Source organism: Rhinatrema bivittatum, chromosome 6 (assembly GCF_901001135.1).
Source record: "Rhinatrema bivittatum chromosome 6, aRhiBiv1.1, whole genome shotgun sequence".
NCBI lineage: Eukaryota > Metazoa > Chordata > Amphibia > Gymnophiona > Rhinatrematidae > Rhinatrema > Rhinatrema bivittatum.
This window is the reverse complement of record NC_042620.1, coordinates 279076920-279101537: the sequence shown is the minus strand read 5'-3', so window position 1 is coordinate 279101537 and position 24618 is coordinate 279076920. Positions and strand designations below refer to the sequence as shown.

The window sequence follows — 24618 nt, the reverse complement described above, 5'->3', positions numbered from 1 at the left end:
CAGCCAGGAGATGTGGCTGTGCGCAGGTTAAGAAAAAGGATGCTCAATTGTACCCGTGCTTAGCCGCTGGTTAGGAAAATGGACGCTCTTAAATTGAGCGTCCATTTTCCTAACCTGACCTCAGTCAAGACTCTCCCCCCCTTTTTTGCTGCTTTCTGTGGTTCCTCCGACTTGTATTAAGTCAAAGGAGCCACAGAAAAGCAGTATTTTCTGCTTTACTGTGCAAGTTTTGGGGCACCTTAAGACTTAGCGTCAGCTCCCAGGCTGGCGTTAACTTTTCAGGGTTAAAATGTGCACACTGAGCGCGCACAGGTATTTATTTATTTTCTTTTTTTTTTTTTTACATCGGGGGTGCTAGCTAATAGCTTCGTCAGCACGGCATTTACATGAGATGAGCGCCATTAGCTACACGCTGGTTTGGATGCGCGTTTTGGACGCGCTGATCCCCTTATTGCACCAGGGGTTATGGACGCCGGTCCAAACGTGGGTCAACCTGTGCGCTAGCCCGAGTACATGATATTGCATTTTCCTGAAAATATGGCTGGCGAGGTGCGCCTTAGTCCCGAGGAAAATTCACATTATTCTGATGCTTATAAATAAACTGGAATTAACCCTGCTATTCCAGTAAATGCCCACCCAAAATCTGGGCTGTGTGTAGTTTGAATTCTGTCCTGACGGAAACACGATTCAGGAAGCAGCTCACGATCCTTTGCAAAGTTTTTTTTTTTTCCAATTTCCTTTCCGATCCTTTTGATAAACGGGACTCTAGCCTGCATTCCCGAGGCCCTACATTCCAGGAGGTGGGCACCTGGGCCAGCCATAATCATCATTATGCAGATGAATCCCTCTAGCAGATCCCAGGGCACTGCCAGAAAGGTTCATTAGAGGGAAGATTAAAACCCTGTCCTGAACGGGCGAAGCCTGAACACCAGCTGTGGCCAGAGCTGGCGACCTCCGGACGTACGTTATGAAGGGAGAGCCATGTCAGGCAGGAGTCTGGCCAGTGAGAGCCCAACGGCTATTACCGACGGGGATACGGAGGCAAGGGCCCCGAACTCAAAACCTTGCCAGATAGTACAGTTCTTAAAAAGTAGTGCAAGCGAGCCTTCAAAGATGGGGAGGCAATGCGACACGAAGAGGAGGAGAAAAAAAAAAAAAAGGCCTACAACACTGCTGTGCGAAGTCCCCAGGAAACCACTAGACTCTGAGCTAGCTGGGAGAAATTTCCACATCAACTGTGTTACTCTGTTACTAAGAGGACCCAAGAAGCCCAAAACCCTTACTCAAAATTAGACAGCAACATTTTTATTCTGCAAAATATTTTCTAAATGGGAAGGATCCAAAAAGAATGAACTTGTCCACCTGCTAATTAATAATGTAAGAGTTTTTTTTTGTTTTTTTTTTTTAAACTATTCCCACAGCGAGTAACCAAGGCTTCTTTCTCAAGAAACATTCCCCCTCCTTAGCCGTAGGGGCCCGTGCCACATCTGGGAAAATTCTCACTTTCTGAGCCAGCAAAAAAAAAAAAAAAAGACATTTTTATATTTGAAATACAGCCCAAGTCCTTGTCTGTCTCAGAGCCGAAGGAGAGAAGCAGGGTGGCTCTGATGAGAACCTCATCCCCCCCTGCTGGTGCATAGCACAGTCTGGATATCCTACCGCTTTCCTCCCTAGAGGTTTTAAGGCCCTTCTCAAGTACCTCTTAATGAGCTCCTGCAGTCTGGGGAAGTTCTCAATGATCCTGCGGTCTTCACCCTCCCCAGCCCAAACCAACGCCCTGTAAAGAAGGCATCTGGGCGTCCCACTTACCCATCCTCCCTTTCTATTCCAAGACTCTTCTCATTAGAGATGTGTAATCGTACCGGCAATCGTTTCCTGTTTCCGGTTTTGTAGAACCGCGGCAAATTTCGTTTCCCGCGGTTCTGACCGTTTTTTTTTTCTGGCTCTCCTGATCCGCAATTCAACGAAATTGTCTAATTCGTCCCGTTTCGGCAACTCTGATAAACAAAGCAAGTTTTCCCAAAATTTCAGGAAAATTCGTTTTTCGGGGTTAGCGCACGCTGAGTTAGCGTGTGCTAACCCGAAATTTGGGGCGGCCGAAAAAAAAAAAAAAAGGCCCGAACCGCGGGAAACCGAAATTTCTCACGGCGGGCCAATAACAAAGGCCGAACCAAAAGGTTCGGCCGAATCACATCTCTAATAGTGTCCCTAGCTTGTCACTCAATTCCTCAGGGGTAAAAATGACTTCTGCCAATGGGACTTTGGCTGGGGGGGGAAGAGAGAGAGAGACCGTGCAGGGGAATCAGCTGCGTTTCAAGTCATCATTGACAGTGGGGGCTGAATCTTCCTGCTGATCACTTTGAGCAGTGCTTTCCAGAGGCCCCTACCCTTGGATAAACAGCATGCTTGAAGGCATGTGTGTGCTTTCTACGGTTTACTTTTGATAAATAAGAAAGACAGAGCAAGGAGGTTAATGAAAAGCCCAGTGCTACCTGGTGCTGAGTAGGGCAAGGCTACACCCCTGACGAGCACAAGAATTGTGCCCAATGGAGGGACCAGAGGCTGGTATTCATCATTCTGCTAACATTCGGCATCGCCCTACAACTCTCCCTCGACAGACAGACGTTTCCTCCACTGTCCCTCCCCCAAACCCCTTCTACATCCCTCTAAAACGTCGACACAAAGCCATGAAAAGCGATAGCTCCGAATGAGTAAGAATCAGTCTTCCACAGGGGTGTGAGAGGGAGAGATCACATGTCCCCAACTGAGGAAATCCTGCCACCAGGCCACCAATGTAATCTGGAGCAGCACCAGAACCTGGCAACGGTCCTTTATGGGCCCTCAGTGTAACCAGCATGCACGGACTTATTTTACCCATCCTGAGAGTAATTTTGGAAGGCACTTCCGCAGGTTAAAATGTGTTTTCCCTGTAGGCACAGCTTATAGGCCGACGCTTTTCCCTGTAGGCACAGCAGATAGGCCGACGCTCGTTTGTCCTGTATGCACGCGAGTTCCCGTGGACCGAGCAGGGCTGGAGTAAGGGAGGGGTTTGCACTTCCCCACATACTTTGGGATTTTGTATTTATTTATTTATTTTTTTTAAAGCTACACCTGCAGATTTCCTCGTGAAAGCTTCCTGCACACAAATCAGCCGGGGTAATCTCGCTTCGGTGTAACTCACGCACGCATTTGCTGACTTGCTTTGTGCAGGCTTCTACAAAATCACGCCCTTTCAGAAACACATGGAGGAAGCGTCACGCCAAGGAAGGTTCCTGAGAGAGAGAGAGAGAAGCCTGTGCAGGGACTTCTAATGACGAAGTCCAGGCTAGGTTTACTTTAATTTAATTGTCAAAAAACGGAGCTCACCCAATTTATAAAGTGAAAAAGCAGCTAATCTGCAAAAACTGGAAGAGAAGGAAAAACACAGCTTCTAATCAGCTGCAGCTGTACTTCCTCCGCATTTTCTAAGCACCAGATACACTTCATTCGTTTTCGAGATGGAATGGTTTTGGGACAAAGCTGGATCTCTCGGTGACTCAAAGGCAAACTGGTACTTTAATTTACAGAACCGCCTGGGAAAGGTTCTTCTAATCCGGGGATTCTGGCACGGGGCCGGCGCACACATTCCTGAGAGCCCCCCCGAGCTTCTCCGCATCGCAGCTTTGTGCTCGCGATGTCGCGTTGGGATGCCGGAGATTGAAGAGAGATTCCTGCAGCTGCTGACAACAGGCAGCAAGTGCAGAGGAGGTCTCTGCTTCTGTAAAATTGTGTTTATTAACAGAAAACAGGAGCGTGAGAAACTGAAGTCACAAGGAAACACACACCTGCCTCCCCGTGTAATCTTCAGCCTTACTGCAACTTACTTGGAAACCTACAGTCTGCAAAAAACAGAAATAGATAATACAAGATGGGAGAGCTAAGGGGATAGGTATGGGAATACAGTGCCTGTCACCTCTAGGACTGGAGGGCTCAGGGGATGGGTGCAGGGATATAGAGCCTGCCACCTCTAGGACTGGAGGGCTCAGGGGATGGGTGCAGGGATATAGAGCCTGCCACCTCTAGGACTGGAGGGCTCAGGGGATGGGTGCAGGGATATAGAGCCTGCCACCTCTAGGACTGGAGGGCTCAGGGGATGGGTGCAGGGATATAGAGCCTGCCACCTCTAGGACTGGAGGGCTCAGGGGTTGGGTGCAGGGATATAGAGCCTGCCACCTCTAGGACTGGAGGGCTCAGGGGATGGGTGCAGGGATATAGAGCCTGCCACCTCTAGGACTGGAGGGCTCAGGGGATGGGTGCAGGGATATAGAGCCTGTCACCTCTAGGACTGGAGGGCTCAGGGGATGGGTGCAGGGATATAGAGCCTGCCACCTCTAGGACTGGAGGGCTCAGGGCATGGGTGCAGGGATATAGAGCCTGCCACCTCTAGGACTGGAGGGCTCAGGGGTTGGGTGCAGGGATATAGAGCCTGCCACCTCTAGGACTGGAGGGCTCAGGGGATGGGTGCAGGGATATAGAGCCTGCCACCTCTAGGACTGGAGGGCTCAGGGGATGGGTGCAGGGATATAGAGCCTGCCACCTCTAGGACTGGAGGACTCAGGGGATGGGTGCAGGGATACAGAGCCTGCCACCTCTAGGACTGGAGGGTTCAGGGGATAGGTTCAGGGATACAGAGCCTGGCACCTCTAGGACTGGAAGGCTCTTCCTGAGATTTCCACAAGGCTGCACACTGCTGCATGGGCTCAGGCCTCCTCCCCCAGCGTTGACAGCACTACTGCTGCAGGTACTCGGCCCTCCTACCCAGCACTGACAAAAAGGGGCACTATGGCAGACACACACACAGAGCACTTCTGTGGCACTAACAAGAACACAGATGGTGCCCAGTGCCGCAGCATGGGTAGCATCAATACATGGGGTATGCATGCTGCTCCTTACGTCTGCATCTGCTGAGCGTGAGTCAGGCAGAGTGCTGGCACAAAACCGGGCAGCCAGCACCGAGCGCAGACTCTGCGAAGGGACTGATTGGTAGCCACGGCACACTTGGCAAACCAGTCAAACCTGGCTCTGACTCGCAGGACCTGCAAGTCCAGGAGTGATGCAGTGTACTATGCGCTGTTACTCCCCCCCCCCCCCCCTCACCCCAGTGCAAGGATTACTGCAGCTGGGATCCACCCTCCCCTCTACACCTCTTCTTCTTTCCTTCTAGATTTGTTTACTCTGCAATAAAATGTTGTAGAGAATAAAAAGTTAGAATAAAGCAAGTATTTAGACAACACTAGCATGGAAAGAGCCACAGGTAAAGCCTCTGCCTTGTCGGTGACAGAGTAACAGCTGTAACATCTGGGCAGGAGGCAAACCCCCAAAAACTTAGGGAAAATCTGACCCATCTGGGAAGGGGAGGAGAAGAACCGGAAATGGGGGGGTGGGGTGGGGGTGGGGAATTGATGCACTGTGCCGATTTTGATGGGAAGGGAGAAAAGAGTGAAGGAGATATCGGGGCACTTAAGAGCTGGATAGTGGATCCCGTAGCAGAACAGGAACCCCAGCAGCACCCAATTCCAGAGCAAACAGGAAAAGGGGCAGTAGAATACGTGCCTGGTATCCAAGCCTCACCCACTTCTGGCTTTTTGGCGCGTCATGTGCGCCGTGTCCCGATCTGTTCCTGCGTGTGTGGCAGGGGACCCGCAGGTGGCCCCCCTCTGTGGCACCGCATAACTCCAGGATCGGAGCTGCTTGTGGTGCAGCTTCCAGCTAAGCAGAACTCATGCACCACAAACAGTTGGGGGGAATACAATTCTGGAAATCCAAACTGAAGATGATCTTCTTCAGATCAGACCACGACAGATCTTCATTACTAACACTGGAACCAAGTCCCTGTCCCCATGACCTGATACTTCTTTCTAGTCCAAACTCCTCTTTGCCCCAGTTCCTGTTTTGGGGTTAACCTGGCCATTCCCTCTTTCCCATGGATGGGAAACAGTCTTTTACTGATATCTAGGAGCCACCTTAGGAAAGATCCTGTAGGAGAGGGCTTCCTCTTAGTCTTAGGTGGCCTGCCTGCAGTTCTCTGGGAGCACCAGGATGCCCAGCTGGGAAGCTGGAGGTTGGGGCATGTCTCCACGCTGGTCTCTTTTCTCTTCTCTGCACTCACTGGGCCCAGTATTCAAAGATTATCCGGTTAACTATAGACCTGCTAACTTAACTGGATAAGGCTGAACATAGGCACTTCACCCAGTTAAGATAACCGGACAAGTAGCGCCGGCCAGATCTACCCATTCCCTGCCCATTGCCTATCCTGTTGTCTACTTATCTGGTTCAGTGGCAGCTGCTGAACATAATCTGATATTCAGCGGACACCAGATAAGTCCTACTTATCCGGCTATCTAGCGCTAAACACGCTTCCAGTATCGGGCCCCACTGAATCCAGAGCATGCTCAGTTATCTTCTGTCTATGAGGTTAAGGGTCTTCTAATCTAAGCTATCATACAGACATCATTTCTACTCTCCCTATGGAAAGGAGAAGTACAGCTCTCTGCATGCAGTGTGAGCTCCCCTCTGAAAGGGCCGTGTCACCAGTCTGGGCCTGTAGAAATCAGAAAGGGAGCGGTGCATGAAGGGGGTGATTCCTCACGACCGTTTGCAGTGATCATTTTACTCTGCAAGTCCGGCACGAGCAGGCAGAAAGCGAGTCCAATTGTCCACGGCATTCCTAGTGTGCACAGAACGTGTCCCTGGGATGGAATTATCTGGGCACAGAGTGCGTGCCATGTGCCACCAGGAGCAAGCTGGGACACTGGGGCAGTACAAGAGACGGCAAAAGACCTGCTCTTTCACGATGATTTGCATCTCTCTGTTTTAATTTCAGTTCTTCCAAACTGTCCATGCAATTCACAGAATGAAAACTAAAACTAATTTATAAGATTTTAACCTTCAAATAGGCCCCAGCGGCTACAAGGCAGACAATATAATGCCCCCCCGCCACCCCTAAATCTATGAACTGTTTTGACACGTGCAGAACCATCCACCCCAAGTCCCAGCCCCTTACCGCCCTCCTGCCCCAGGCCCCTCGCCGCCCTCCTCCCCCAGGCCTCACAGTCCCGACCCCTCACGGTCCTCCCCCCCCCCCCCCGGGCCCCGCAGTCCCGGCCCCTCACCACCCTCCTCCCAGAATCCCTTCCTGGCTCCCCTCAAGATGCCAGAGGATGGAAAATTTCTGAAGTGCAGCTGTGCAGGAAGCAAGCAGAGAACAGCGGGAAGGTAAAGTGCTAGGATATATTAAAGCTAAGTTGCAAATATGTAAGGAATCAGCTCTGAGAGAAAACCCACAGCAAAGGAGGGGGTGGGAATGGGGACAGCCAATCTAAGACAAAATAGCAAGCTTCCAAGGATTCCCCAAAGCACTAACCCAAAAACAGCAGAAAAAAAAAAACACACAACTTCGGTACAGAATAGAACCTTCCAAGTGCCTTCCTTCTCTCCATCCTAATTATGCCTTCTGGGCAGCCTGAGGGTAACTGAAAGGGATTCTTACAGCTCCCTAACCTCCAGCTTCCCCGATTTACAGCCAATTATTCCTGATCCCCCACAGAAGAGAAGGAGAAACCCCCAGCCTCCTCTCCCAGCTCTCCCCCCCCCCCCCCACCCCAAAGCAGCCCACCTTGTCTGGCCTCTGCCACAGGGGAACAAAACCAGCCTCGTTAATGGAGCCAGGGGAGGGGAGAGAGAAATCCTCATTCAGAAGGGGGTCTGGGGGAGGAGCGTGCCCTTCAGAGCCAGATTAAACACACAAAAAAAAAAGAAAGAAAGAAAGAATTGCCGTGAAAGAAAGAAAAACGTGATGAAGGCAGGCAGATCCCACAAATATTTCTGCTGTGGACTTGCACCATGCTTTACAAGTTACTACGTGCATTCAGCCAGCTCTGGGGTGCATGGTGAGCAGCACGCTGCTTGCACAGCCACCACGGCACAGGAGCTCCCATGCCGTCAGAAGGGAGCAGCTCTGTTTAAATGAATATTCGGCTTGCAGTTAATTGAAATGGAATGTCTTGTGGCTTGGGAGAGAGCTCATCAGCCCGGGTGCCTTCAAGCACTCTACGTGCCTGGGCAGAGAGCACCCACCTCAGGCGTGGAAAGCCACCTGCAAAGAAGCTACAAGCATGTGAGCCCCGGGGGGGGGGGTCGATGCTTCAAGGTCATCCCACGGCCCCTGGAGGGTTGTGCTCTGCACCCAGCAAGATCCCAGTCTCCCCCCACCCCCCCCCCCTGGATCCCCAACCTTTCCCATCTCTTCTCAAACTCCTATGTCCTTTGAAAAGTCCCTCAGCGACCTTTCCCCCCCCCCCCCCCATCTACTCAAGAACCACCCGTGGCCATCTCCCTGAACTCTCAACAACCCCCCTCCCCCCCTCTGTCCACGCTCCCCAGGCCCTGCCTCCTCGCAGGACACCCGGTGCCACCCCGACAGTGCCAGAGGGATAGGACTGATCCAGTTACTGCACCCCCTAGGACCAGCAAAGGGGGAGGGGGGGGGGTGCAGTTTGTGTGTGGAGGAGAGAGGGAGCAGCGGGACAGAAGTGAATGGATGGGGGTGGGGGGGGTGGGTTAACACTTTGTCAGGATGCTGAAGCGGCTCCAATCCAATTACTGTCCCTCCTTTGTCACTGCCGAGGGGGGTCCGATATGAGATGAGGGGCACTCAGCAAAGGGAGACTCTCTGAAGAGGATTTGTGTAACTGAAAGTTGTCTCCCCCCCCCCCCCCACCCCAAAGCAGATTGAGGGGAGGGGGCTGCCATCTTCCAAAGCCCCCTGCCAAAAAAAATCCCATTTACATCTGGGTCTGCCTCCCCCCTTCTCAGGCTGCTCTTTCATCTCCCTGTTACTCTGAGGGGGGGGGGGGGGCGGACTCCTTCCCCAAGCTGGCACATGCCACGCCCCTGCCCGCCAGCTGTTTCACTTTTAATGAGATTAAACCCCTGTCACACCAATTTCTCTCTCTCTTTCACTGGCTCCCCCCCCCCCCCACGCCATTTTTTTTTGGGGGTGCGTTTCAGGAGCCCCTTACATGCATTGCCACGCTCCCCCCCCCCCCCTTTCCAAGTCCCTTGGAGGAAGACCTGCCGGCATCCAGCAAATCTTCCCCGTTCTTAAATGCTCTCTTCCCAAATCCAAATTGATTTTTTTTTTCACTTCGCTCGGTCACCGTCCAGAGAGCAAAAAAAAAAAAAAATTATTAACTGCTGCAAGCGGTGTCCTTTCCACCCAGGACACTCAGCAACTCTTCTGCTGTGATTTAGCCACCAAGGTCAGGCGCCAACAGAGAGAGCAGACGAAGAGCGAGAGGGTAAGAAGGTAAATGGGAGAAGGAACAAACTGTTCTTCAACCCCCCCGCCCCCCAATGCCTGCCCAGGCCTCGGTGTCGCCAAGGCTCTCACTGAGTTTCTTCCACTGCCACCTCCTCAATAAACCAGGGAGGGACGAGGCAAAGCCAAGCCAAGTCTGGACTCATTTGGGGGGCATCCGCTGCAATCTTCCCGAGAGGGGAAGGGAGGACCTGCACACCCCACCCCCCCCCCCGGTGCTGCCAGCTGGAGGGGTGGGACTTATCACTCAGCGGTAGCTCATGGCCCCGGGAGACTTGGGGGGGGGGCTTCTGACTCTGCTCTAATGGTTCTGAGGAGCTGCTGTGTTTACAGGCCCCAGGGACGACCCCCCCCCCCCACCACCTTAGATCCGGTTACACGCAGCAGCTGGGCCCAGCACGTCGGCGCTGTGTGCAAGCTGTCACGGACGTCTCACGGCCGGGCCCCCCCACCCCCTCGGGTCTCTTTTCCGCCCCCCTTCCAAGAGATCTGACCCGTGCTGAGTTTTGCCGGCAGAGCCGACATTCCTGCAAATGCTGCTCATTTAAATTAAATGTGAAAAGCGATGGGGGTTGCGATAACATGCAGCACACATTCCCCACCCCCACCGTGCACGGCCACGCCTGCCTCTCCCCCACCTCCCCGAACCTCAGCGCCTGCAGGGAATTAGTTACAGGAGGGTGGCTTGGGGTCCGGAAGGCCTATCCAAGTCTCTGTCCAAATCTGCTTCCGGGTACAGGGCCGGCCTTCATCTCATCCTCTCATGCAGGGAGGGGAAATCCCAGAAAAGGGGAGAGATGTGCAGGCGCACAGCGCACGGGTTACCCCTCAGCGGCGTGCAAGCTTTGCTGCTGATGGAGCAAGGTGTTTTGCTACTGACGATGTGCAGGAAGGGAACCTTTTCCGATGGAAAGGAAGCTGCAGAACTAGGGGGTCACGACACAAAACTCCAGGGGGGTAGGGACAGGACGCCTCGGAACCAATACGAGGAAATGTTTCTTCACGGAGGAGAGGACCGGCGGATGACTGGAAAGCCCTCCCAGAGAGGTGGTGGACTTCAAAAGGGGCCTGGGAGAAAGGGAGGATCCCTGACCCTAAAGATAAGGGCGGGTCGCCTGCCCGGAGTGGCAATTGCTACCCACGAAAACCGAAATAAATACATAGAAATACATTACCACCTGGGTCACTGACCCTGTTACTGTACGAGCTTTAAACACTGTGCCCTGGCACGGAAATCCCCCGCCAACGATGGTGTTAAGGCATTACCCCCGGGGGGCAGAGGCGTGCGCCCGGTCCGAGGTGGAGGAAAGACGGCAGGGCGGAAGGCCCCTCCCCCCTCCTTAATATCTTTTTATCATTTCCATCAATTAAAACAGCAGAACAATCTGACATGATGGTAGAATCACAGATCTGTACGACGACCGTCATTACGAATACTTCATAACGCTGAACATTTTAACATGAACTATAATCCTAGTTTGTCCTCCCAATCCAACCTATGCACCCAAGTCATCCTTCATACGGGGAAAGAAAGTTTCTGCACAAAAACTTCTCGGGCTGCGCGTTTTTTTGGTTTTTTTTTTTAACTCCTGATGCATTGGCATCCCATCAATAAACTGATGGGATGCCATCAATTCCAATTAAATTAAATTAAATTAAATTAAATTAAAAAAAATAAAAATAAAAAAACAATTCCAGAGTCCGGGAAGCAAGCTTGAGCATTAAGAGCCTGCGCACTGAACTTCAGGGACAGTTAGCGTACATCGGCCCCATAACGTGTCCGGGGCTCCCAGAAACTCTCTTCCAAGGAAGCAGGGACAGGGAGGGTAAGGGCAGGCCCAGCAGGCTCCCTGCTAACAACTCCATCCAGGCAGGGAAGTCCCTGTGCCGCCCCGTTGTCAGCTCTGGGAGCTTCGCAGGCTCATTTAATCCCGAACGTCCAGAGCGCAGGCTCATTTGGGTATGAAGGGGGGTCAATGGTGGGTCTACCCCTAGTATATGGGGGGGGCAGACACCTGTCTGTGCTCCTGGTGAAGCCTTCACATCCCTGACACGGCCTTCAGCAGATCTTCCACTGCCAATGCCTCTGAAATACAGCAAAGAGCACAATCTTTCCTGGCCAAAAAATTCTCACAATCAAGTTGGTCTGGAGAGCCCCCCCTCCCCCTCCCAAACCTTCAGAAAAAGGTTAGCAGCAAGCTTAGAGGCTGCCCCCTCCCCAGGTCCCTCTAAAGGCTTTCGGATAGTAGAAAGACTAGGGGGCACTCCATGAAGTTAGCATGGGGCACATTTAAAACTAATCGGAGAAAGTTCTTTTTTACTCAATGCACAATTAAACTCTGGAATTTGTTGCCAGAGGATGTGGTTAGTGCAGTTAGTATAGCCATGTTTAAAAAAGGATTGGATAAGTTCTTGGAGGAGAAGTCCATTACCTGCTATTAAGTTCAATTAGAGAATAGCCACTGCCATTAGCAATGGTAACATGGAATAGACTTAGTTTTTGGGTACTTGACAGGTTCTTATGGCCTGGATTGGCCACTGTTGGAAACAGGATGCTGGGCTTGATGGACCCTTGGTCTGACCCAGTATGGCATTTTCTTATGTTCTTATGGGTCCCTCCTGACCTTATCAAATTTGGGCTTTTTGTTCTTAGCACCTCCAAAGCCTCATTCTAGCAGGAAAAACATTCAGCTGCCAAGCTGTCCCAGAAAGAAGGCTCAAACATGGATCTGATCTGGAGCAGGAGCGGTTGGACCAAGCACCAAAACAAACCAAAAATCAGAGAATCAGTTACAAAACCGAGGAGTCCTTCAAATCCAGGGGAAGACGACCAGAAGACAAAGAGCACCTGACACGGGAAGCCGTAAGCGCTGTAAGCTCTCAGGAGCAGGGAACCCCCGTACTTATCAGACTTCAACATGTTGCATGTACAGTGCCGTGTACACTGCCAGCGCTATCTGAAACAGAAGACAGAAAGCAGGGCTTCTTGATGAGGTGGTGCCCCTTGTGGCGATCAATACCTCCCACTTCAGGACAGAGCAGGGGTTAAGCTGGCTCTCTCATTTTTAAATCCTTCGCAATGGAGCGCACAGGAAGCCTCCGGGAGGTCTGAGCTGCTCTCAGGCCAGGGAGAGCGTGTTTGGGCCCCCCCCCCCCCCCCCCCCCAAATGAGGACACCAGGACCGGATCTGTCCTCCTCTCACAGATGGACAGCCTCTATAGAAAGCCCGCGTCTTCACTCGCCCTGTAAAGGCTTTTCCCGCGTGAGGCGTCGACACTGCAGCTACACAGCTCTGTACAAATCTCTGCCACTGCCCTCGCGGAGCCCGGCTGAAAGAGCAGCGCACCTAGGGACCAGGCCTAGCCGCCCCCCCCCCCCAGCCCTATAACCTGTGTGACCTTTCCACGGCCATGAGAAGGGAAGGAGTCGGGCACGTAGCCTCCCAGCTGTCTGCTTCGCTGGCATCTTTGAATATGCTTTCTGGCAGCCATTCTTTAAGGTGCAATAATTAACCAGGTTTCGCTTAGCGGTGGTTAAGCCCTAACCTCCCTCCCCACCCGTTTCGCTTTCAAGGTGGGTGAGCAGAGCTAACCTGGAGCCGGATTGCTAATTAATCAGGGCACCGCCAACTGAACCCCCTCACCACACAAACTGCTTCGGTTTGCGGGGAATTTGGAAGGAGAGCCCAGCAGCACCGCAAAGAGGCCCTTCCCATCCGTCTTTCCTTCCCCCTTTCTGCTCCTATAACCTGCCACCTCACTGCCATTCAGGGTGCAGGAAGCAGGCACATAGCTTAAAAAAAAAAAAAAGCCCTTACACAGGAACTGAAAAACCAGACCCGGAATTTTAAAACGTAATAAACCCAAGGCCCAGGAGGTAGATATTCCTGTACGAGAGCCTTCTCATCTCCCCTGATATGCAACAAGCGGGCACAGGCGTCAACTTTGCTCAACTCAACACAAAATGACCCCTCCCTGGACACACACAGAGGGGAGGATGGATGCTCAAGCACTGCCAGAGCAGGAGATAATGGCAAGGCAGTAAGGTTTCTCAGCTGAACCCCAGGATGCAGTCTGCCTGCTTGTAAGCTTCCCCCCCCCCCGCATGAAACCCTACCTGCTGCAGGAAAGGGCCCCGCAAGCTCATGCAGAACTGCTTTGTTCGTTTTCGTGAACGAATGGAAAAAAAAAAATCCCAGTCTCCAATTTATTATTATCTGCTGCCAGGGCCACAGAAAGAAATGCCTGAACTTTTCTCCCAGAAGTAAAAGGTTCATGTAGGAAGGCCTGAACTGAACGAGGGCCCTGCCCTCCCGCTGCTCTAAAGGCCAAGCATTAATAAATCCCTCTCGGTTAGAAGCATTGGGCAGCCCGGAGCTTGTGCTCCTGAGCCGGGAGAGATGCAGGATCCCACCCGTCAGGCCAGAGACCTCATCTGACCAGCACCAGGCGGGCCAGGAACGGGGTCTGCTTACTGTTACTCCTCTTAACGGACTTATTCTGGTATTTATTTTTTTTTCCATTGCTTGGCAGCCCGGTGTACCAAGTTTTGCGTGTGAGGGAAGCGTTTTGCAGCTGCTGCCAGCTCTTGATGCTGCCTTTGGGGTTAACTTCTGAAGAACGCCTCCATATGGGGCTTTTATTGCAAATTATTAAAGCGAAAAACATAAATATTTACAGCTCGGGCCCCCATTCTCGTCTCGGGGCTCCCACAGCCAGGCAAGCTAGCTTCCTGCCTCCAGTATTTTAAAAAACACAGAAAGACGCAGAGAGGAAGCAACCGAGTGCGGGAGCGCCCGGCTGACCTGCGGCTTTTCTCTCCGCTCCTTCCGGCCAGCGTCAGCTCGGAGCTGTTGCTTCCCTTTAGCCCTGAAGGCTAATCAGGAAAATGTTTGGCTGCTCCAGTAACCAGGTCTCACCTGGTCTTATCCTTTTGTGTTTGCTGACCTTTGATTCCCCTACTTAACTAGGGCTGCTCCTCTTCCAGGAACCGTTTTGCATCCTCGGAAGGAAGCAGGAATTGACTGTTATGGGCTTAAATTAATATCTGGCAGAGCAGAAGACGTGGGGGCTGGGGCTGGAGCCCTAACCTCAATTCCCAGCCGGGCCAGGGCGGTCCTCCCGGGTCCCAGATTCTTCCCCTGCTCAGCCAGCATCGCCGGGACACTTCACTCCTTTCTGTCTTATTCCTTAGGGCCCTCCAAGTACCGCTCGCGGTAAAACTGCAACGCACAGAATAAAAGCGAAAAAGAAATCCACTGAGAGAGAGCAGGAAGCCGAGGGGAGGGGGGGGTGACTGCCCGGGGGATCCGGCGCATCGCTGCAATCTCGGAGCACGAGCGGTGCAGGTTTGGCACCGAACGAATCCCCAGATCGAGGGGGGCTCATCAGAGCAGAGCCAGCGTTAATCAAGGAAGAGGAAGCAATTAAACGAGAGAGCGGCGCGCGCACACCGCCTGCCCCACCGGGAAGGGCTGCAAAAACTTGCAAGGCACGCGCCCTCGTGCTAGCCCAGTCCTTAGACTCGAGCCATGCAGTGGCGCAAGGTCCGAGCTGACATTTGGCTGACTGGGTCCCGTCTCCCTGGGCTCCAGTCCGAGCCGAGCCCCTCTGAAGAGGGGGTCATGCGACTTTTCTGGCCTGGCCCGGCACATTTCTGGCTTTGCTTTCGGGACCCCTGACAGGCAGAGGAAAGGTGGAAGTAGACCCTCGGGGGGGTCCAGCACTCATTTCAGAAGAGGAAATCCACAGGGACTGATGCACTGGGGAGGGAGAAGAGACCCTCTTTGGCCCAGATTATAGTGGGGGGGGGGAGAAAAGAGAAGCTGCAGCTCCCTTGGAGGTACGAGGGATGCAGCGAAGGTGCCCCCCCTCACTCAAGGCCAGCTGTGGCTGAAATAGGACAAAAGAGCACAGATGTGCCCGGTCCTCCCCTCCCCCCCCCCTTGGATCCCGGCTGTACAGCGCCTCCGCCAGGCACGGCAGCAGCTTCACCTGGCCGCGTCCCCTCACAGGCCCGGGGGGGGGGGGGGCATGGGGGACACGACCCCATGCAGCAGCTCCAGACTCTGGGACGGGAGGAGGTGAGAGGAGCGCGGCCTGCACCCAGCCCCAACGCCATGGATTAAACTTTACTGTCCTTACTGCCGGACAGGGCTTCCTTTTACAGCGGCAGCAACGTACACAGCACTGTGCCGATCCCACCGCGGCTGTCACACACACACCCCCCACCCGAGGAGGAATGCAAAGGCAGCCCCGGGGACACACACATTCCTGCTCTGAAAGATCCAGGGATATGGAAATGTCACTCAGTTCAGGCTGCAACCGCTTCCACTTCCCTCCAGGCCAGAAAATCTATTACATTATTTTTCTTGGGGGAGAGGGAAAGTAATTATCATGGTAATGACAACAGCATTTGGTTTAAAAAATGAGGAGGGAATAGAAAAAGATAAACAAACAAGGGGAGCTTTACAAGATACAGGTCAGTGCCTGGGCTCCCGAGCAACGTCTGCATTTGCTCACTTGCTGAAAGTCAGTCCGTCCGTCCCCAATCCGCAGACGCCCTGCATTCCAGGGCCAGGGCATTTCACTTATTAAACCAGCTTTCCCCCCACTTTCTCCTAAGAAAGAGAGAGCAGGCCAAGAGAGCCACACAGAGCAGATTCCCAATTCAAGGAGAAATAAAGGTCAAACGAGCTGCACGCAAGGCCCCTTTTACTGGAGCGGCACTGGGAGCAGCAGCTCCCCAGGAAGCAGAGCTCTCCCAGGCCGCTCACAAAACCGACTGCGACCGTCCAATAAAGCAGTACTACCGCCTGCAAGGTGACCGGCTTTATTTCTAGGCCAGCTGGCAACGGCTCTTTCCGAGGTCCCCAAGGTGTCCGAGGCCACCACTGCATGCAATCAGGCCTTCGGCAAGCGCTTGAAACAGGCCCATGCAATACGGACGCGCCGAAACCGGGCACCCGCTCCCTTAACGCGTGCCCATCCACCTCCCCCGGGCGCGCCATGCGGTAGGCAAATGAGCCGTTGCGTTAAAAAAAAATGGAGGCGGTGGGGGGGGGGGGGAGGATGGTGCGTCCCTAGCACCTGCCCAGGAGAAGTGGCTGTCGGTGGGTTAGGAAAAGGACATTCAATTTTATGAGCATCTGTTTTCCTAACATGGGCACAGCCACGGGTTAGGAAAACGGGCGCTCGTTAACTTTTTTTTTTTTTAGTTTTATTTTTACCTTAATCCTTTTTTTCGGTTTCTCCGACTTAATGTCGCCGCGATATTAAGTCGGAGGAACTACAAGAAAAGCAGTATTTTCTGCTTTTCTATTAACTTTTTGATTTTGATTATCTCGAATATTAAAAAATAGCCCTTACAGCTTTGAAACCCCATGGCTTGTGGAAGTTTGCTAAGCTTTATGGGTAGGAAATTTAAAGAGAGTTTTTAAACGGTATACCCAGGGCTTCGATTGTGATTTGTAAAAGCTTATCGCCCTGACCTAACAAGTCTGCATCCATCTTTTCTTATACTTTATTTAAATAATCAATATGTTAGCAGTTTGTATTTATCACCCTAGATCCCAGTTTGATGTAACCCTTGTTCTATGTAACGGTTTCCTCAAAAAAATAGTTGTTTCATTGTAAACTGATGTGATATGTATTTTTACATGAATGTCGGTATAAAAAAAGTTCTAAATAAATAAATAAATAAATAAACTTTAGGCGCTCCTCAAAACTTAACGCCTGCTCCTCGGCTGGCGTCGATTTTTGAGAGTAAAAATGTGCGCGCTGGGCGCACGTTTAAATTTTTTTTTTTTTTACGAAAGTGGGTAATGGCCGATCAAGGTGATTTTACATGGGATGAGCACTATTAGCGACGTGCTAAATCCCCTTACTACGTAAAGGGGTTATGGATGCCTGCCCAAGCGCTTGTTAACCTGCGCGCTAGGCTCAGCGCACGACATCGCATCGGCCTGAAAGCGTTTAACATCCCCCTGCCCTCCAAATCCTGCAGGGTAGGATACGACGTTAAGAGACACGAGAGTTAAGAGAAGCACCGAGCGGGCCAAGCGAACGGCTGAACGCGTTACGTGCGCGCTCTCTGCGGGGGCGGGAAACCTTCTATTCCCGCACCCCTTGCAGCGCTCAAATGCTGGGAAGTGAACTCCTGCTCAGAGGTGAAGGAGAGGCTCTGCATTTTCGGCCCACACTTTCTGGTCAGCCTGCTTTTAACTCCCGCCACATTAGCGGGACACCACCCCCGGCTTCCTGCGCTCCCTTTTCTAGCCAGCGGGCCTGTGTGTTAGATAGCTGTGGGTTTCTCCTGTGGTTGGCCCCCCCGCTGGCCTAGCATTCGTGGAGAGCCGTGGATGACAGAGGAGCGAAGCCCATGCACCTCTCTGAACCGGGGAGAGTAAACGTGAGCCTGGAATCTGCCTGCATTCTTCCCTCACCGTTGTGTGCTATAAACTCCTTGTTACGCTGGGTGTAAAAAACAAAATTGTGCGCTCAGCCAAGCGCACCTTATTACACCGGGGTCTAGGAAGGCGGGCAGGAAAGGGCTGCAAAGAGCGGCGAGGAGTAAGGTTACTTCATGGGCTTAGCTCTGAGGCCTCTTTGTTAGGACGGGAGCGAGCCGAGCCTCACTGCTGCAAAGAAGCAGAGCTGGGGGCACCCCCCCCCCCTCACCTCACTCACAAACTTTGCCTTTTTCTGGGGAGTCCGATGTGGAAAAACTTTCTTCTTTGCCATTTTCTTCGGGCGAGCTTCTAAAGTGAGCAAAGTTTATTTCATTGCATGTTATTTTGTCATTTCATTATGTCCTATTCCATATGTTATGTTAATGTTTGTGAAAGATTTTGCTATGTTCGTTTTTCTGTAACTCGCTGTGAACTCTGAATATAGCAGGCTAGAAAAAGATTTTAAGTAAATAAAGTCAATGAATTTACCGGCTGTTATCAGGTATTCATATATTTTATAGGCTCTGCTCTAGGTAGCTAAATTGCTTTCTGTTTATTTTCGATGTCCGTAAATTCTTTGAAAGGGGTTTACCCTCTGTTCTTAGCTATTTACAGTATATTACTTTTGGACTGGGCTTTTGTGTTTCTTATTAAATAGTTTTGCTTTTTGAATGTTATTGGTTTATTGTGTTCGCATTTGGCATTTTATATTCTTTTTTTTTTTTGTTTGTTTACCTGATAATGAAGTCTACCATGAGTTAGTGGAAGAGAAAGAACATGAAGAGAAGCAGGGGTAGGTGGGAGTCCGAGTCCCCTGCTGCGGCCGATGGGAGCTTCACAGAATGAGGACTGAGATTGCACCCTTTCCCGCTGTTGCTTTATCAGTTCACTGCCACTAAATGGAATCATTCACCAAAAGGCTGCCAACCTGAAATAAAGAGATTCAGAAACGGGCCCAGCCTTCTTCCCTTAAAATTCTCTTTTCATGCTAATGAGGGAAGGGTTTCTATATATTTAAAAAATGTTTATGCAGTAAAAAAACAAAGCAAAACAAAAAAAAAAACCCCACACACATTCCTATTAATTAAAACACTGTAAAACAAAGAAAAGGGAAACTGGTCTGGGTCTTCTGTTAAAGACGGATTCAGCAACCCGTCCGAGCACAGGTCTGAAGGTAAGCACAGATCTCCTGCTTGGAAAAAGTTTACACTGCCTGCCTGCTTCTGATTTTAAATTCCTATTTTTAGGGCATTAAACAAGTGTTTCGGGTGCCATCTTGTTCTCTGGGTTTTCTCGATTTTCCATCATTAAAGTTAGCTCGCCAGACGAGAACCCCACTGCCACGCTGCAGGTCTTCTGCTGAGTTCGGAGGGAGTTCCGACTTATGTCTCACGGTTATTTCAAAAGGTTTTAAAGACTTGGCTTTTCTGCTGACCTTTGGGATTGGCTGTTTAAAGCTAGCATGTTTATCTTGGTCGAGATAAATTGCTATTGTATAAAATTATTATTTTGTTGTATTTTTAATGTATTTGCTGCGAGACACCTTGGGCATTTCTATAGGAAGGCATCGTATTTTAAATAAAGGTGATGCCAGGGAGTGATAATGCAGTTTGGAGATGGCTAGGGCAGCGTGGCCAAGACCAGGGCTTCGGCTGCATGGGTCAGTCTGTCCAGTCCAAAGCTGAACTAGGAACCAAAGAACTATCAGTAACATGCAGGCCTCATGCCCCCATAATACTAAATGACACTGCAGGAGCTCTCTCAATATTTCTCTCTCACATCCTCCAGGATCTGGCTGCAAACAGGTCAGATATTACCCACCAAGTCTGATATTTTAGGAGTAAAATTCACTGGCCACATGACAGTCTCCGGCTGAATATACCCGACCATTTTAGCTGGATAAACTTTATCCAGCTAATTTAGGACTCTTCAGCATGACCAGAGATAGCCACATAACGCAGCCAGTTACCTTAACCCTGCCCTAAGTAAACTGGCTAAATTTCAGACAGATAATTTATCAAGCTAAAATATACCCAGATAAGTGGGGGAAATATTCAAAAGTCAGCTTTCAAGTGGATAGCTCATCAATTATCTGACTAAATGCCACATAATATTGACCACTTAGTTTTCAAAGAAAGAAAATGCGATTTCTAATCTCCCTCTCTTTCACAGAGGTACAGATGACAAATTACAAACTTTCCCCACACCTCCAAGCTATCAAACAGTGCCTCAGAGGTCGAGCTTTATTCAAAGAGACTTCACCTACCCTTGTGCGTTTGGTAGTTCTACTTCTGGCCTTTATTTGCTGGCTGAGAGGGTGGGAAGCTCTCTTTACCTTTATTTTTCCGGGGAGGGATTTTCTTATTGTTTCGTTGGTGTTGGTTTGTTTTTGATTTGCTGCTAATTTACTTTCCTGTTATTTTGATAGGTTTCTATGTTTCTTATTCTGCTTGTTCTTTTTTCCAGTTGTACTGTTAATAGTTTTGGTTCAATAAAATATTTAAAAAACAAAAAAAAAAAAGAAAGAAAGAAAAAGAAAAGACTTCCCCCCCCCCCCCCCCCATTTTGTGTCTTTGGAAAAAACATCTTTTTTCAATAAAGCCCCAAGTTTCCCCAACAGATGCTACACCTAAAATCCACCAGACTTGCAAAAAGCCGAAGCAAAGCCCCCCTGCCTGCTCTTTTATACTGCAGGCCAGCCACAAGGAAAGGGCTGATAGGAGCGGGAAAAAAGCCGAGCTGCCGGCCAGCACCTGCCCTTAGTCCCTGAAATCAGCCCCAGCAAATCAGGCCAGGTTAGGAGCAGAGCCGGGCTGGGAGGTGGCTGGGAGATGCAACAAGCAAACACTGGCAGAGTGCGGCAGTCTAGTCAAACGGGGCCCGAGAACTACAAGAAGCCCCATCAGCGACCACCGTGCATTTCTGTTCACGTGCATCAATTCGTACGGATCCGAGCCGTGCTCAGGGAATCGGGGAGAGCCTGGACCGGGAATGCTCAGCTGCTAAAGGGGCTCTCCTGACGGCGGCTAATGCCGGAGGTAAGCACTCCGAGTGCACATCCCTTACCTGGAGCGGCTCGGGGCGATGGGCACGGGAGTCCGCTAGGGAAGTCAATGGGTCCCTGGGTCTGCCCGGTCTCAGGGAGGCTCGGGCTGCACCGGATTGGGTGGGGGATTTGTTTCGAGGGACCGACGAGACAAATAGGTACGGGCTAAAAATGCGACTCGAGGGCTCAGAAGAAATATGCCGGCGAGGAACTTGTGCCCAAAATCGCCTCCTTCCCCCCCCGACTCCAAGGAACGCCGGCCGCACATTTATTTCACCGACTTGTTCTACCTAATCAGCCTTAGCCGTGCCCGGAGAGGGTGGCACGGGCTGCAGTGCAGAGCGCGCTCGCTGCCCGCTCCTTGGCTCTGCACAGGCCCCACACTGGAAGGGAATCGGCTCTGTGCTCTCCTGATCACATGAATTCTTGTACATTTATTTATTTAAAAAAAAAATAATAAAAATCTGGCGGCAGCACCCGCGTAGCGAGAAACCCTCCGGGGGAGACAGGCAGGGAAGCCACGGCTGAGCACAGCAAGCAGCTTCGATGCGAAGAGGACATGAGAGAACGAAGTCCCTGCCAAGACAAACAGTCGAGTACCCGTGAAATATTCCAGATAAACGATGACACCACTCCTATAACAAATGTCCCAGGGCATGCCAGGATCACACACAAGGATGTAGGCACCAAAGTATTTATGAACCACAGAACTAAAAGCATCTCCCCCCACCCCTCCCCCCAACTACCTGCAGACTCCGGGAGATGGGCCGAAGATCTCGGGAACCCGCGGGCCAGAACCAGCAGAGGGTCCCGTGTGAAAGTGGGACACAAGAGCTAGGAGACCCCCACACCCCCCACCCTCTGGGAGGTTGAAACCGATTCTGCCCAACCTAAGGCCGAGTGACTGTGGTGGGGGGGGGGGGGAGCTGCTCGGCCCCCTCCCCTTGCCTTTCTGAGGGGGAAACGCTCTTCCTTTCCAAGGATGTGCCGGGGAGAGCCACCTACCGACAAGTTTTTCAACAAGGGGCTGGGCAAAGAAAACAGAAATGCGCAGGGGCAAATATATTCCGGGGGGGGGGGAGGTTTCCCCTTTATTGGGAGAGGAGCTGGATCCTGCCATCAGCAGCAAGGGAAGGAGTCCCCAGGGCCCGCTCTACAAGTGGGTTTAAGTAGCCCAGGCGCCCGCCCCCCCCCCCGTGCCAGCTGCCGCCTTTTCTATCTCTAAGGCTAAATGGCTCGCCCATCGGGTGGGGTTTTAATGTGTCCCTATAGCCCCCACCCCTGCTGTGGCCCTTCCAGGCCAAAGGATCAAACTGGGTCGTGCTGAAACCGGCACAGGTGGCAACAAGGCTTGTGCCAGTCCTGGACTACCGACTCCCCAGGCACGAAGCCCCCCACCGGGCTCAGCTAACTTGGCTACCGGGGGGGGGGTTGGGGGGGGGGCGAGCTCGGGGCTTGCACCGGCCCCCAGCCTGCTTCCCAATGATGCCCGTCCGGGTCAGCGGGGACCACATGGGAGCGGGCTTCCACCTGGGGAGCGAGCGGCGGCGGCGGCGGCTTCCTCCTGCCATGTTCCCTTTGTCCTTTCGGAGCTGCAGACACGGAGCCGGGGATGGAGTGCGGGCAGGTGACCCGGTCCGGGCGGCTCTAGTGAAGGGGCGGAAGGGAGGGGGGGGGGGGGGGTCTGTGCCTCCCAGGTGAATCCCCACTCCCCACTTACTTGGGATTGAAGGAGCTCCAGGACACGGCTTCCAAGTTCTTGGCCCAGGGCAGGGCGATCCTGCAGCAGACAAGCAAAATCCCGAAGAGGAACTTGCCGAGGGGGCTCATCCCGCCGGCCATCGTCAAGCCCGAATGTGCGCGCGGCTCAGCGGGGCTCTGCCTCCATCTCCTGCACCCGCGGGGACCGGGAGCCGATCTGGCGGCTCTCAGCGGCAGGTGCGGCGCTGCCCCCGGGGGCCCATCGCTGCCTCCTCCTCCTCTCCGGCCCGGCGCCGCCCTGCTCCGGCCCCTTCCTCCCCTGTGGCAGCAGCGGCGGCGGTGGCTCCTAGGTCCTGCAACCCGGTGCGGCGGCGGCGGCGCCTCCCCGATCTCTGCTCCCGGCGCTCCGAAGTCTCCCTGCGCCTTGGGTCCCGGTGCAGGGGTCGCTCCTCGATCCCTGAGTCCTCCAGGTGCAGCGGGCGCTCCTTGTTACCCCCACCCCCGATCACTTCCCCCCGGTGCAGCGGATACTCCGCGGTGCCCAGATCCCGGTGCCAGCGCAGCGGATTGCTCCTCGGTCCCCCGCGGTCCCTCGCGCTGCCGCCACACCGACAGCTTTCGCTCCGGCCGTCAGACTCCGAATGACGCGCCTCCTCCCGGCCCGCCGCCTACTCCCCCTCCCACCCGGGCGCGAGGGAGGCCTCTGCGGCTCTCAGCCAATGGCGAGCCCGAGTCTGCCGCCGAAACCCCGCCCCCCCCATGCACAACGGGCGGAGCTCGACGGAGAGCGCTCCGGTTCTTAAAGAGCCAGCGTCCCACTTTAAAAGCCAAGGTACGGGGCGCTGCCCGCTCAGTCCCCTCGGCACTCACCTCTGCCTGCGCTTCGGCATCAGACGGATGAAAAGCTGCAGCCTTGCGGCGGGGGAGAGCCGTGGCAGAGTTTCTACAAAGACCCTGCTTGCTGTTTTATTTCCATGGACTACGATTTACATTTAAAAAAAAGTAGAATAAAAAAAACAAAACCAAATACAAACAATAAAAAAAAAAAAGGAACAGCTTCCAAGAGCTAGGAGAGGCCGAGCACAGCTTTTATTTCCCCTGTCATTCTGCAGTCGTCTTTTTCCAGTATAATATCTGGGGGAATCTCTTCTCTTCAGTCTTTTGTGTGTTTTTCCACATTTTAATTTGTTTACAAAAGTGAAGACTCTCTACGGGACTGAAGTGAGTTGGGGAAATTGGAGGTAAGTGGGATAAACTTGCAGAAGACAAAGTAAATACAAAGAATATAGTAGGGGCTGCTTCGCCCCCACAAAACAAAGGGGCAAGAAGCAGAAAGTGTCAAAAGTGGGGAATGCCCAAACATAAAGTAAAAATTAAATAAAAAAAAAAAAAAAGGAAGATAAAGGTTTACTTCTTCCTGCGGGAAACTTGCAAAAATGAATATTTCATTGACCTTCCGCACCCCGCATAGTGGGGCGGTCTGGGGGTGCTTTCCTGCTCCGATCGCGGACTGTGTGTGAAGCCTTTGCCGGCCCGAGGGCCGCCAAAACAGGTAGCGAGACCGGGGCCGGCGCTCTCTGCTCCCTCCGGGCCCCGATGAGAGACGGAGCCAGTCCTTGGGAGCTGTCACGGGCTCCCTCCTTCCCCTTAACTTTTTTTTTTTTGTTTTTTTTTTTCCAAATTATTTTCAGCTCAACACTTCCGAAATTCTGCCGAAACCCTTTTTCATCGTTTTTCTTATTTTGCAACAAATTATTTGACACGTGCGGAATTTTGAAGGAGACGACGTGCTTTGCTAATTCCTGACACCTACAACATTGCCAACAAATTTCCTAGCGCTCCGACATATTAGCAATACATTCTGAGCAAACCTTTGGCCTTTTCTAAGGGTTTTTCTTCACTGTGGGCAATGGTCATTGCCCGGCATAACCGGGAAAAACGTAGAGAGAGGCTTGAGAAGCACGAGTTTGCTTTTTAAAAACAACGAAGGAAGCTGCAAGAGAGCGGCTCGGCCCAGTCACTTGGGCCCGTTGGGAGTCCGGCGAATGGGTGGACGGATTCTT

At 52.2% G+C, this 24618-nt stretch overlaps 1 protein-coding gene across 1 annotated transcript in view; it reads right to left on the bottom strand.

Moving 5' to 3' along the window:
- The window catches only part of EFNB1 (ephrin B1), a 100470-nt gene extending 77745 nt beyond the window's left edge, over positions 1-22725 (bottom strand). Inside the window, exon 1 of the mRNA XM_029607279.1 lies at positions 22575-22725. Within this exon, the coding sequence (XP_029463139.1) occupies positions 22575-22696 (122 nt within the window). The 5' untranslated portion in view covers positions 22697-22725. The remainder of the gene's footprint in view (positions 1-22574) is intronic.
- Between the last annotated feature and the right edge of the window lie 1893 nt (positions 22726-24618).